The following is a 13,113-nucleotide window of genomic DNA, read 5'->3' as shown; positions in this document are numbered from 1 at the left end:
ATTGAAGTGAACCTACTAACATCGAAGTTGGGGCCTGCACTGGTGCTAGCACCGCTGTTTTGGTCCCGACTCCTCTTTCGTGTGCCTCTTTTTGTATTCCTAGGTGGCATTGTCAACTGACTCAAGTTTGCTACGTTGCTTCGTTGACCAAAACTGATTAAATCAAACAACACCTAATTATTCTCCTCAAAAGGTTTTCTATTGTGACCCACGGACAAAAGTCCTTCGATGTAATGGAAGTAAAAGGGCTTTCACAAACAGGAGGTCACGGAATGATTTAGTAGCAAGATGCTAGCAAGGGACTTATATTATTTAATAAGTGGACTAGCATCCCAGCGTCTGTCAAATACACTAATGGTGGATTGTCTGGCTCACATGATTTGAAGAATTTAAACCAAAAGGACAGAAACCGGATTTGTATACACATCATGCTGTTATAGACAGAAGCAGAAAAAGCTTTGGCCAAATTAAGAAAAGAACCTTGCTGTACAGAAAATCAAATTGTGTTTCATCCAGCTATGTTTGTCGACTATGCACTTTGGTACATAAAGTTTTCTAATTATAGGATTAAATGTTGACCTATAATAGATAAAGATTGAAAGACTGGCAAGTACGATAAATGGTAGTATTAGATTATTATTGAGAGAGTCATGGTTATTATATCTAAGATTAGGGCTGTTATATTAAGCATGTTCAAGACCATATATAAGATTTGTCAGCCAAAAACATTAACACAAATGCCTCCCAATTAAGTTCCACATTCAGCAACGGCGCAACTCAACAACAGGCCAACCAAATTATCTACTTTAGTCCAAACAAAATGAAAACACCTACAACATCTGAAGGGAGACCTTGTTTTTCTAATTTTATTTAGGCTAATCAGCTTATGTATTTTAGGACAAACCAAAAAAAACATGGAAACGTGCTCATAGGGATGTAATAAGGATCATGGCTGAGACAAGTTAATTGTCATCATAATTTGATAAAAATTACAGCAGTACATAAACATTGACTACGAGGGCCGAGGGGACGGTAGGGTAACCAAAACCCAGTAATTTGTGAAGGAAATGAAAAAAAAAAGGGAATTGGGAAAAACAAACCTGGTAAAACCGCAGATGGGTAGTGGCTGAGAAATGCAGCGGCGGCTATGGGGACGGAAGAGGGCCGAGGGGACGGAAGGCTTTGAAGCGGCGAAGGCTACAAACCCAGCAACCACACGATCCAGTTGTTGAAGATGAAAGGAATAAAAGGGGAAAAGGGGATAACCAAAACCCAGCTGAGCTAAATTGATGAACCAGCTGAGAAATGAGAATCAAAGCAGATGAATTGAGCGGAAGCGGGGAAGAATTAAGCGGCCAAGCGAAGAGTGTCGTGAAGGCTGCCTGACCCAAGAGTGAAGAAGTGAAAATTAGGTTTTCACAATTGCGGTCAAAATAGAAAATTTGGTTAAAAGTCAATGTTCCAGCTTTTTAGAACCTAACGGCGTTCCAGTGAAACACCGGCGCATCTTAGCATGCGGAAAACCGGCGCCGGTGTTTTTTGATAAGGTAATGTTTTCGTCCCCGGGAAACACCGGCGCATGCAGAGATGAGTATAACCGGCGCCGGTGTTATAAAACTGTATGTTGACCTTGGTCTCTCCAGTGGAACACCGGCGCTGTCTGATGCGAAAACACCGGCGCCGGTCTTTTTCTGGGCGTGGGAACTGCCTTGTGGTTCCAGGGAAACTCCGGTGCAACTCTTTGTGTGTACAACCGGCGCCGGTGTTTTACTGGGAATCAGAATTGCCTTTTGCTAACCAGGTTAACACCAGCTCAATATAAACAATAAGACCGGCGCCGAGGTTTAGCTGGGAATTGGGAATTCTTAATATAAATGATTGAGTAACTCGCATTCCATGGGCATTCTTAATCTCGCATTCTCCTAATTAATACAGTTTTGTAATTTACCTAATTAATAAGTTTTTATAATTGAGGATTTTTATTGTTTAAATATTGATATAGTAATATGTGTTTGTAAAAAAATTATAAATATTTTTAAATAAATATATTTAATATAATTATATAAAAATACAAAAATATATTATATTGACTTGGACTACATAATATAAATATAATATAAATGTAATGATTGTATAGATTATAAATGAATATTATATTAATGTATAAATTATTATATGATAAATATATGTATATACATTTTATGTATATATGTATTAATTCATTTTCAGTTCTGCCTTCGCTTATTGTAATTTATTATAATTAATGTACACATATATGTACATTTACTTATAAATTTGAAAAAATTTTGACATAATCTCCCCTTAAAAGTGGACTAAACTCCCTGCCAGCAATTCCAAAATAGACCACTCCATTTCATCTAAACAATACTTCCAACAACTTGTCCACATTGGTATCATAAAACTACTACAACATAGGTATCACATTTTCCTCTCCTACACTTAGAATAATATTGAATAACACAATCACACAAATAGAGTTTTGAATATCAGTGATGTCCAAGTTTTCCATGAGTGCCACATCCTCGAGGTTTGTGTACTCTTTGTGTTCGACGTGGCTGGGCTGGCATCACTATATCGACTTGAGTAATTTGTGACTCAAGTCTAGCATCCAGTGCTTGGGTACCGTGGCCTGCATCTATACCTCCCACACGTTGTTCACCAGTGCCGTGATGTAAGTCTGTATTGGCCGTGAACTCCGCCATAGACACTGGGGACCTAGAATGAGCAATACGTCCCGTAGAGGTGCATGCATGCTCAGTAGCCTGTGAGCTAGTAGCAAATCCAGTTTGGACGGTGGGTTCTGGTGATCGGAATCTACGACGCCGTCCACCACCATGCTGGCCTCCGTGAACATTCCTAGGAGCTCTTTCAACGCGACGCGGGTCTAGAGGCTGTGGAATTTGCTGTGGCACTCGTGGAGGGCGAAATGCAAGTCGGGAAGACTCCCCTACACTTTCCAATGTCATGGATGCAAAGTCCTTCATTGCATTAAAATAATTAGCATGCTGTTCGTCACTCTGTGTTACAGAGGTCTCTGCCATGTAATACACCTGAGTCATAGCATCCATCTGGTGTGCAAATATAGGGATGCATATGGGTTAATACAGTTAAATCTATAGCGACCTGGATGGGAATCTATTTCATAAATTGTAAGAAAAACTTACCAGATATGTTGCTCTGGCGCTATCACCTTGAAAGCCCTCCGGAAAAGTGAGCTGCCTAGTAGGATTTGAAACATACAGCACTGTCCGCTCGCGATACCACTGACGATACTCATCGGACGGATATCTAGGATCTTCAGCTACAACACCGTCTTCCACATGAGAATGACGATCAGTCCACACATCAATGTATGCTCCATGTGTAGTTATCCAGTTCTGATTCCCCTTGCCACGACGATCCAAAGAATGTAGTGCTGCTTGATTTTCGGTCAATCTCATATCAGGCACGGACTGATGATATCCAAACTGTCTCATGACGCGATACGGAAGATGTGGCTCGACAACTCCCCAACATATTAGATATGTGACAGATCTCCAAATAGCGCGTCCTACTGTACAATATGCAGGCAGAGAAGCAAGCACATCCTCCGAATATGGCCGCCATATGAACTGCAAGACAATAATTATTCCAACTTCCAAATTATGTACTATGGTATAATATAGCCAAATTAGATACAGGAAAATACAGTGCTTTTAATATCTAAAAATACTACCTGAAACTCACGTAGGCCTGTCAACTGATCTCGAAATATGGACACAACATGTCTCGCTACTCTATGTAGATCTAATTGAACATTCCACCTGCATTGAATAAATCATGACTCTTTGTAGGTATAAAATGTCTCGACTGTCTTGAAGATTTTAGGTGCATATATATATATCTGATATACATACCGAGCTCCATATGGACCAGGATAGTGCTCTAACGGTTGAACTCGATCAGGACGCATTGTAGGTATCTGTTCCCACGCCCATAGCTGGAAAAAAAGTTAGATTTGAGTTCGACTGCCTTTGATGTTGGAGTCAATTAACAGGTACATAAAGCCAAGATACCAATTACGTCACTGTACCTGTAGCAAAACTAATGGTCCGGCAATAGAAGATCTTAAGGGAGATGTTGCGGCACACAATGAACGATACAGAGTCGCTAAAACCGCACTGCCCCAACTATATTGTCCAACAGTTTCCAAGTCTCGTAATAATGACATATACAATAGCGGGACTTTATTGCCGGATTTATCGGACAATAAATGGCCCCCTAACAGCAGAAGTAGGTATATGCGGGCCCGCTGTCGACATTGGACATCCGGGGCATCCGGTGGCAGCTCTACATCTAATACTCTAGATAAACACCCCAATTTAAGCCGTTGTCCATCAAAATCGGACATCATTGGAGGGAAACCAAGCAACTCCTCACATAAATTTCTCCACTCCTCAATGGTATGAGATGTATCTATCCCTGTAACCGGAGGTCCATCTATGGGTAGGCCCCACAGGACCTCTATATCCTGTAAGGTAACCGTCGTCTCCCCAACGGGGAGATGAAATGTATGAGTCTCGGGGCGCCACCGCTCCACTAAACTAGTGATCAAGGCATGATCAATCATCATATATCCACACTCTAATACCCCTCCAAAACCCGCCAATCGAATATAAGACAGAACAGTCTCGGGGATAGGTGTATGCTCCCAAAAACCCCTATCACATCTCCTAACATCCAGCTGATCACCCACAATATACCCGTGAAATATAGAATGTGCCCGGTGAACTGAGCCTGGTGGTATAACATCATACACAAATGGACCCGGATGTGGGTCTGCCTGTATAGGGATGTCTGCCATACTAAAAATAGGTATCCTGCTCTACAATATGCATACGTGAGAAATACGACCACACACATTAGAAAAGTAGAATAGGAGATCTAGATGCGAATTCATATTATATTGACTTTAAATATGCGAAAACGCTCAAAATACATGAGAATAACACAAGTCATGAAAATGTCTCATCGAAATAGGTATCACATATAATATACTATTTCGAAAATCCCACCCACGTACTACTAGTACAATGGATGTATTGGCTAAAACACAAAATCAAGCTCTAAGATTAGGGCAATTTCTTCTGTTGTGGCCCGACTGGTGACAATTTGTACACCTTCTCGGTTCCTCCGGGTCTCTCTCATCCATCTCATTCCGAATTCTTCTAGCTCGTACCCTTCCCGCCCGACGGGCAACATATTTACTTCTATCTGCCTGCAGCTCCCAATCTGGTTGGAGCCAAGTATCCCGATGTGGCATAGGGGTAAACTTTCCTGAATACTGCACTACCCATCGCCTTTTTGTGAACTGAGGGTCAACAAGCGATCCTGGATTATCCCTTCGGTGCCTGCACACAGCCATCACGTGCGAACATGGCTGTCTGTAGCACTGCCACTTTCCACAAGAGCAAGTTTTTTCAAAGTATTTGACCGTTTGTGTATTACCCCCTTTGCCATCCACACGTCGGCCAGTCACAACTTTATACACCCCGGAAGAGAAATCAAACTCAACAACCCTGTGACTTCCCGCCTTCTGGTCCGAATTCTTAAACTTCCGCCATACCTTTGGAGGAAATGGATTACGGCAATGTCTGGCCTCCTCTGTTCTTTTTTTAAATAACTCAACTGTCCGATGAAAAGTCAAATCAATACAAGCCCGGATAGGCAAATGACGTGCTCCTCTAAGTACATTATTCCAACTTTCGGATATGTTGGTTGTCAGAATACCCCACCGATGATCACCGTCATGCGTTAGACACCACTTTTCGATTTCAATGTTGGACAGATAAGTCCATGCGTCTGGAAACGTGCTCCTCAATTCTCGTTTGAATGCCCGCCACTTGCGCAATTGTCTGGCTCTTCCCATTGCCCAACACAACCTTCTTAGGTGCAAACCTTTGAAGTGAGTCATTAGGTTACTCCTAACGTGTCGTAGGCAAAACCTATGAAAGGCCAAAGGTTCTTGCCAATAGTCAAAATGTGTCATCGAATGAATGATACCATGATGCCGATCTGAAATGACACAAATAGGACACCGATCACGGGCTACGTTGTATCTAAATTGCTCCATGAACCAAGACCAACTAGAAATAGTCTCTTCGTCGACTATGGCATAAGCTATTGGAATAATCCGGTTGTTGGCATCTTGCGTGACAGCAACAAGTAGTTTGCCTTTATATTCGCCTAGCAAATGAGTGCCATCAACATATATAACCGGTCGACACATGTGAAATGCATCAATAGCTGGTCCAAAGGCCCAGAACACATACTTAAATGTCTTCACGTGATCCGTACTATCAGAATGGTGCAACCACCTGATCACAGTACCGTGATTTGACTTCATAAGTGCATCAACATATCTTGGTAGGTCGGCAAAATTGGCATCCCAAGAACCAAATACAAGTTCAATAGCTTTGCGTCTGCCGTACCAAGCCTTTTTATAAGAAACATCCACCTTCAACACTTCTTTAACATCACTTACTATGCTCTTTACTTTGTACCCAGGATCGTCTTCAATGCTATGAACAATATGTCTAGCAATAACCGACGATGTGAGGCTAGCATTGCTATTACTGATCAAATTACCTAGACAATTGTGATCCTTCACCCACTTAGTTATTTGCCACAATCCATGTGTCTTTTTTTCACTGCTCGGACACACCAATCGCATGGAGGTTCCGATGAGTCGGCCGCGGTGGTCAAACTCCTTTCGAATGCAGATTTACATTTGGCAACCCAAGTGTTCCTCTTGCTCTCAACAACCCTAAACTCCCTATTATTATTGATAGACCACAATCTAATAGCCCTGCTCAGCTGTTGTTTGCTTTCAAATCTCATATGCATCCTTATATTATTATTCTCCTCACTGAATGTCACAATGCGCTCCAACTCACTTTCATCAGTGACATGCTCGTCATCATCTATGTTTCCAAGATTAGAGAAGAATTTCAATCCTCGTGGAGCATATGACAGGTTGCCAGATGCATCAAAGGGCTGATGGTTCTCGAGATTATGGTGGACTCCACGTTGTTCATTTTCACCATCCGAGTCACTGCCTGACACATCAACCGACTCAGATTCCTCTACATCTTCCACATCATGCTCCGAGGATTGAAATAGGGGGCTGTTACAATGACTTGGACTGGCAGTGAAATCCAAGCCATAACTACGATCATGTTCCGGTGATTCTCGATTTCTAAAACTTTGAATCGAGTCTAGGCCTTGAACATATTCAACATCCGTCCTTAGGCCTGATGGAAGACGTGGCTCTAACGAATCCCTAACACAATCCCCTTGGGCCATTTGTGATACCGATGTTGTCTCAAGTACTGCTGTACTAAAGTTTGGTCGAAACCTTGTTGGATCCATGCATGCATGGACAAGCGACATCATCGGACCACAATTGGTATTTGGTGAAATGAATGTCCCGGTGACTCGAGGATTTTGGCGGATTTCCTCCTTCTCGATATAGAGTTCTGCGATGTATGGGACAATTTCGTTCCATACATCATACATTATCTCCAGAGTTTCATCATCCACCACTGGGGAGACATTATAAGAGCTCCGGCCACAAGGTTGGCGGAGAAATATATTAAACTTGAACAACCCCCTATCCACCCCCATATATTGATAAATTCTATCCACCAACTCATCATATCCAATTCTGGATCGTAATGAGAATGTACGGTTGCACGTACGAGGCAAGTAACAAATTGACCCATCCTCGTAGTGTATTCTACCTCCCCAATAAACAGACACTCGCAGAGGTCTTTCTATAGACATACGTGTGAAAAGACTCCCTATTTTGGAATAACATAAGTTAGCTCATGTGGTACAAGAATATATAACACATAACAATAGGTACTTTTTTATGTGGTCCAAATTTACCACTGAATTACCCAGCAAAAAATGCAACAAAATAGCACAACCCACATGATTTTTTCATCCAAATTTCACACCAAATCTAAACTTTGCATCACATTCAAGAGTGTAGGTATAGTTTTATTATCCTCTTGTTTTTTCCATATATAATGGTTAGAATGATGAGGATAATTTAAACAGAGGTTAACGTAAGAAGACTAAAAATCGAGGAAAGGGGTGTTTAGGGAATTAATAATAACTAGAATTGTCAAATCATAAATAGTTCAGAAAATCCCACTGTTTTTTGCAAAAGGTATAGGTTCCAAATAGCGATACTAAATATAGGATTGGTATAAAAGACAAAAGTAGTGCAGCGGGAATATTAAGCATTTTCACTTCAAACCTTGCCTTTACCTCCATAAATGTTAGCTTTAGTAAGGGGTGTTTAATATAAAGTTCGTACACAGGGTTTAAAAATTTGTAAGGATATAAGGGAGCTGTTATTCAAGTATAATTGTTTGAGCGAGTTCTTGTCATTAATAACAAGTTGGCATGAAATTACCCCCTTTGTAGAATATCTTTTTTTTCATCACAATTTAAGAATTTTCTCATATTTTAGTAGTACAAGCATATGTGATACATGCTTGTCTTGTATACATATTTTTAGTTCTATACCTAAGTTAATATTCCCTCTAACCGCCTATACATTATTACGAATCATGCCAAAATGTTAGTCAACAATTCCTAATTAAATTGAGCATAAGTTTATTAAATGCGGCCAGATATCTTGTTTTATTTAACGTTTCCAAGCATTCCACCTTTTCAGTCCATATTGTCGCCAATTCGTCTTATTATACTCTTAAGGCAATCACTAATCAAAAACACCCAAAAATATTTTAAAAATTTTTTGACAGAGTTTCCCCTGTAACTGGGCTAAAACTCCCTGCCAACCAACATAGGCACATCGATTTTCAAACAATTGAGAAATATGACATAATTTAGACCACTTCAAATACGGTACAATAATTTCATATACAATAATTTCTTAAAGAACACAAGAAACTGTGATATTTGACAAACCTACAATAACAATATAATGTATATAGTAGAGTGTGAAACAACAGTAATTTCTTATACTCCCCTGTCAACCGACATAACATGCAATTAAAAAATATACTACAGTAGAGGGTCTCACTATACATTCATGAATTCACCATAAAACGAATCCAAGCAAAGTTCAAAAAATTAGAACGTTAATATGACTACAATTAAATCTACTTGTAAACTACATGACTTACCCAATGATTTGCCTCAGATTCTGACGATGCACTCGTGCGGACAACTTCCTAGTGGTACCAATCAAAGCCTCTTCAAGTCTCCTGGCTTGTGTCGAAAACTTTGTATGCACCTACATGAATATGATGGAGATCACAGAAAACCAAGATAAGGTACTGGAGCAGAGGATCTGGGGTGCAATGAGGGATTTGTTCAGATGAACCACCTCGTTCCCGTAGATCTTGCTTGTTCCGATATACCTTTTTGGATCTATTCCCCCAATTTCAAAGAAAATATACGTTGGTAAACTAAATAACATAGGTATAGAAAACATACTTATAGAAAATAAAAAAAAGGTCCTACAAATGACATGGAAGGAAATAATTCGGGGTCCTGCAAATGATGGCAAGGAAAATATCTAAATACATAGGAAACAAATGAAAACACAGTACATTATGATATAATTTCAAAACATCTACAACCCTAGATAAGTGGTAGCTAGAATACGACAATGGCAACAAGATTGGAATGTTTTCTCAAAGTATATCCTTTTGACGCTTCATAGCTAGAAAACTTCCACAAGACAACAAATAGCTAGAAAATCTTCCAAAATAGACATAAAACTACTACAACAATATAATCACTAAATCAGTAGCAAAATTATGAAGAAAAAGTTAATTATATACCTTTCAAGTAAAAAGGGCACAGTTTTGGCACCCCTCTATTTGCTATCATTCATTGTTCTAGTTAAATGATTTTGAATGGTGATGCACATTAGCTAATTTTTTTTCTAGATTTGGACCATAGAAACAGATATTCCACAAGTGGCTTGGATTCTTTTCCTATTTTTTCCCCCTTACATGTAATCTATTCCACATGCATTATAAATTGCCAACCCTAACAACAACAATGTCCAATAATTTGCCAAATCATAAAAGCCACTTCAATTCGTACAAACAAATAATCCCAGAAATAAATTAAAACTCAAAAAACAAAAATCTTACTTACCTCTTATGCTGTTTCTGGTGAAAGGAATGGCAAATGGAGAAGAAAAGAGATGCCGGACTTAAATGGAGCTAGCTACCACAGATGGGTTCCCAAAGGGGAACCTCTGCAATGGCAGAGAGCTTCCGATGACAGCTTCGGAAGGGAAGAAGTTCGCCTGAGGAGATACGCCGCACCTCTACAAAATTCCAGAGCTTCCGAGGAGAAGTCCGACGGGTTCCGACGACAATGCTGTGGCTCTGATTTCCGATGACAAAGCTCAGACCAACATTTAATCTGAGAGTGAGGGACTGAAGACTGGACTGAAGACTCTCGACTGAAGAGTAAAGGGAGTCTGGACTGAAGAGTAAAGGGCCTGAACACAAATGCGATACTGGGAAGACTACCTCGCATTCATGCAATGCGAGGTAATAAATCTCGCATTCTCCTAATGCGAGATCAGAAGCCTCGCATTAGAAGAATGCGATTTATTTTTCTTTTTCCGTGAAATTACTGACCTCGCATTTGTGAAATGCGAGGTCCTTGAACTCGCATTTCACAAATGCGAAGATCACAAGTCTAGAATCAACTCCACAAATTACCCCCTTTGTAGAATACATTTTTTTTTCTATCACAATTTAAGAATTTTTTCAAACTTTTTGGTCAGAAGAGTTTCTTTCTTTTCCCCTGATACAAAATCGATACTAGATATTGGAGAGTTTGTTGGAGGAAAAAGACGGCATCCTAATTCAAAATCAGGTTGCGCAATTTCATCACCTTTGCCACGGCATGTGGCAGCCCAAGCATTCATGAATGTCGCACAGGACAAAACGTCAGCTATCTTATGTGACATGCATATCCCAATAGCTATTCCTCCGCATTCAAAGAAGCTGATTTTGATAGCTAATGGCAAGTCATTTTTGCCCAAAGCTTCATAAGGCTCTAAGGGGAGAAATTGGTTTGGATCCTCTGTTGTTTGGATTGCCTGTGAGAGATGAGCACGAACTCGAGCTTCTATAAATAAAGCTCCTAAGTCATCACAATCAACAGAAAGATTTCCATTGATCTTTCCTGCTAAAGGGTAGAATTTTGTCAAGATCTCTGATAAACAACGTTTTAGATGCTGCGATATTTCGGCTTGATCGAAGCATGGGGAGGAATTTTGATAGAATAAAATAGAAGGGATTAGAGTAGACGGTGAAAGTTGATCGAGGAAGGATAGTTTATGGTCTCTACTGGCACGGGGTGTTGGAGATGATGGCTTGATCAACTCAATTGATGTCACCCCTATGTTGCCCACCATCTTGCTTGTTGCAATTCTTAGGTATTTCTTAAGGCCTCCAAATCCAGCAATATATATACCTTTGATTCTTTGAAGGCCTGATTTGTAATGTACTATCAGGAATTGGAGAAGGAACTTCATATATGTCGAATAGAAAAAGCCAAACTTTAAATCTCTTTTTGTCCCATTAATTCGATTGGAAATTGTCAATTATTTATTCTTCTGGTCTTCAATACTTGTGGGACTTTTCTGTTTCAAATATGGGACCGTCATTTCCAGTTGTCATTAGGCCAGAATACTGGAGCTCCGAGGTAGTCAAACTCGGAAATGCCAAATATTAATCATACACAGGATACTACTTACTCGGTAGAAGGTTGGGCATTTTTGGAATTATATGTGACAATGTACATTATACAACACATGGACTAACACAACAAATAGAAAAATAATATGGTAAATATAGATATTAAGACATCCAGATGTAAACATCGTATTAGTATCTCCATAAAAAAAGTGTTTTTTCTATGCTATTAGTATTTACCTCTATTGTACCAGTACTGATATTAGATGATGCAATCCAATTACTGTTAGCAATTGCAGTGGTCCTTGATCTAGTCAAAAAATGAGATAAGGGGGAAAAGTATCAAAACATAATCAAGCACAGAAAATTGCAATAAGAGATATAAACTATGTTTTTGTGCTTTAAAAAGTCGTTTCTTTTTTTTTTTTTTTGGTTGAGAGGACTTGAAGCCAAGATCTCTTATTTACAACTCTTCCTTCCTTATCAGCCAACCTAACCCTCCCAAAAAGTGGTGTTAAAATTGCTAATTTTCTACTTTTGCATCTTGAAGATCATGATATGTACAACCATTTCTATTCAACTATGTACTACTATTAAGTACAACCATCATGATTATCTTATTTTATGTTTGGATGCACTGAGTGAGGTTTGAAAATAGTGGAAGGTGCAAGCATAATTAGACCAATTAGTACAATTAACCATAATCAGGGGTGTTTAAGGTTCAAAATTTGGATTTGACAGTTGGGATGGTGTAGGAGGGTGAAAAGAAAACAGAACAAAAAAAAGGTACAACTACTAAGTATAATGCATGATGAGTGTCTTTACTTTTTGAATGATTTACTTGTGGTTTTGAATCAAATGATATGTACAGATTCCTCAGAAGATAAAGACATATAGAGTGGGAATGCATGCATTAGTGAGGGAGCTAAAGAAATATTGCATGTTGTTAAGCAGGATTAGATCGAACTCAATTGGGAAGTGGAATGTCACCTTCTTTGTTGATATGATTATACCAACATTGTGGTTAAGCAGGATTTTGGCAACACTTGCACATGCCAACTAGTAACCTGCTTAACTAATATAGTTACCCTTTTGCTGACTTCACACAATGTATGATACCAGGTATAGATCCCATTTCATATTGAAATAAGTTTAATGCGTAGTGCCCCAAAATGTAGGATTATTAAAGGCTCCATTTGGACCTATTTCATTAATCCAAATTAGTTTAATCAGGTCTGAATTTATATGTATTTCCAATTCTTAGATCCATCAATAATTAAGCATTGATATACTTGGATCGTACTAAATTTTAGTAGATTCAATTGAACTAGAAAAAGTATTTTTGTTC

At 39.3% G+C, this 13,113-nt stretch overlaps 1 protein-coding gene across 1 annotated transcript; it reads right to left on the bottom strand.

Moving 5' to 3' along the window:
* Positions 1–2,327: 2,327 nt before the first annotated feature.
* On the bottom strand, positions 2,328–3,977 carry LOC113763707. Its single transcript, XM_027307608.1, has 4 exons — positions 3,918–3,977; positions 3,737–3,824; positions 3,186–3,632; positions 2,328–3,089 (listed from the first exon to the last, which is right to left on the bottom strand). The coding sequence occupies exons 1-4, from the start codon at positions 3,971–3,973 to the stop codon at positions 2,508–2,510; spliced, it is 1,173 nt and encodes a 390-aa protein (XP_027163409.1). The 5' UTR covers positions 3,974–3,977; the 3' UTR covers positions 2,328–2,507.
* Positions 3,978–13,113: the final 9,136 nt, after the last annotated feature.

Source organism: Coffea eugenioides, chromosome 2 (genome assembly GCF_003713205.1).
Source record: "Coffea eugenioides isolate CCC68of chromosome 2, Ceug_1.0, whole genome shotgun sequence".
Classification (NCBI taxonomy): domain Eukaryota; kingdom Viridiplantae; phylum Streptophyta; class Magnoliopsida; order Gentianales; family Rubiaceae; genus Coffea; species Coffea eugenioides.
Note: the sequence above shows the minus strand (reverse complement) of the source record. Positions and strands in the feature narration are given on the sequence as shown.

Excerpts from the sequence above, each read along its gene's own strand:
- LOC113763707 (XM_027307608.1), bottom strand. The coding sequence starts at position 3,973 with ATGCGTCCTGATCGAGTTCAACCGTTAGAGCACTATCCTGGTCCATAT. Across the intron at positions 3,825-3,917 it reads CCTGGTCCATATGGAGCTCG|GTGGAATGTTCAATTAGATC; the intron begins GTATGTATATCA and ends TATTCAATGCAG. Across the intron at positions 3,090-3,185 it reads GCGCCAGAGCAACATATCTG|ATGGATGCTATGACTCAGGT; the intron begins GTAAGTTTTTCT and ends TTTGCACACCAG.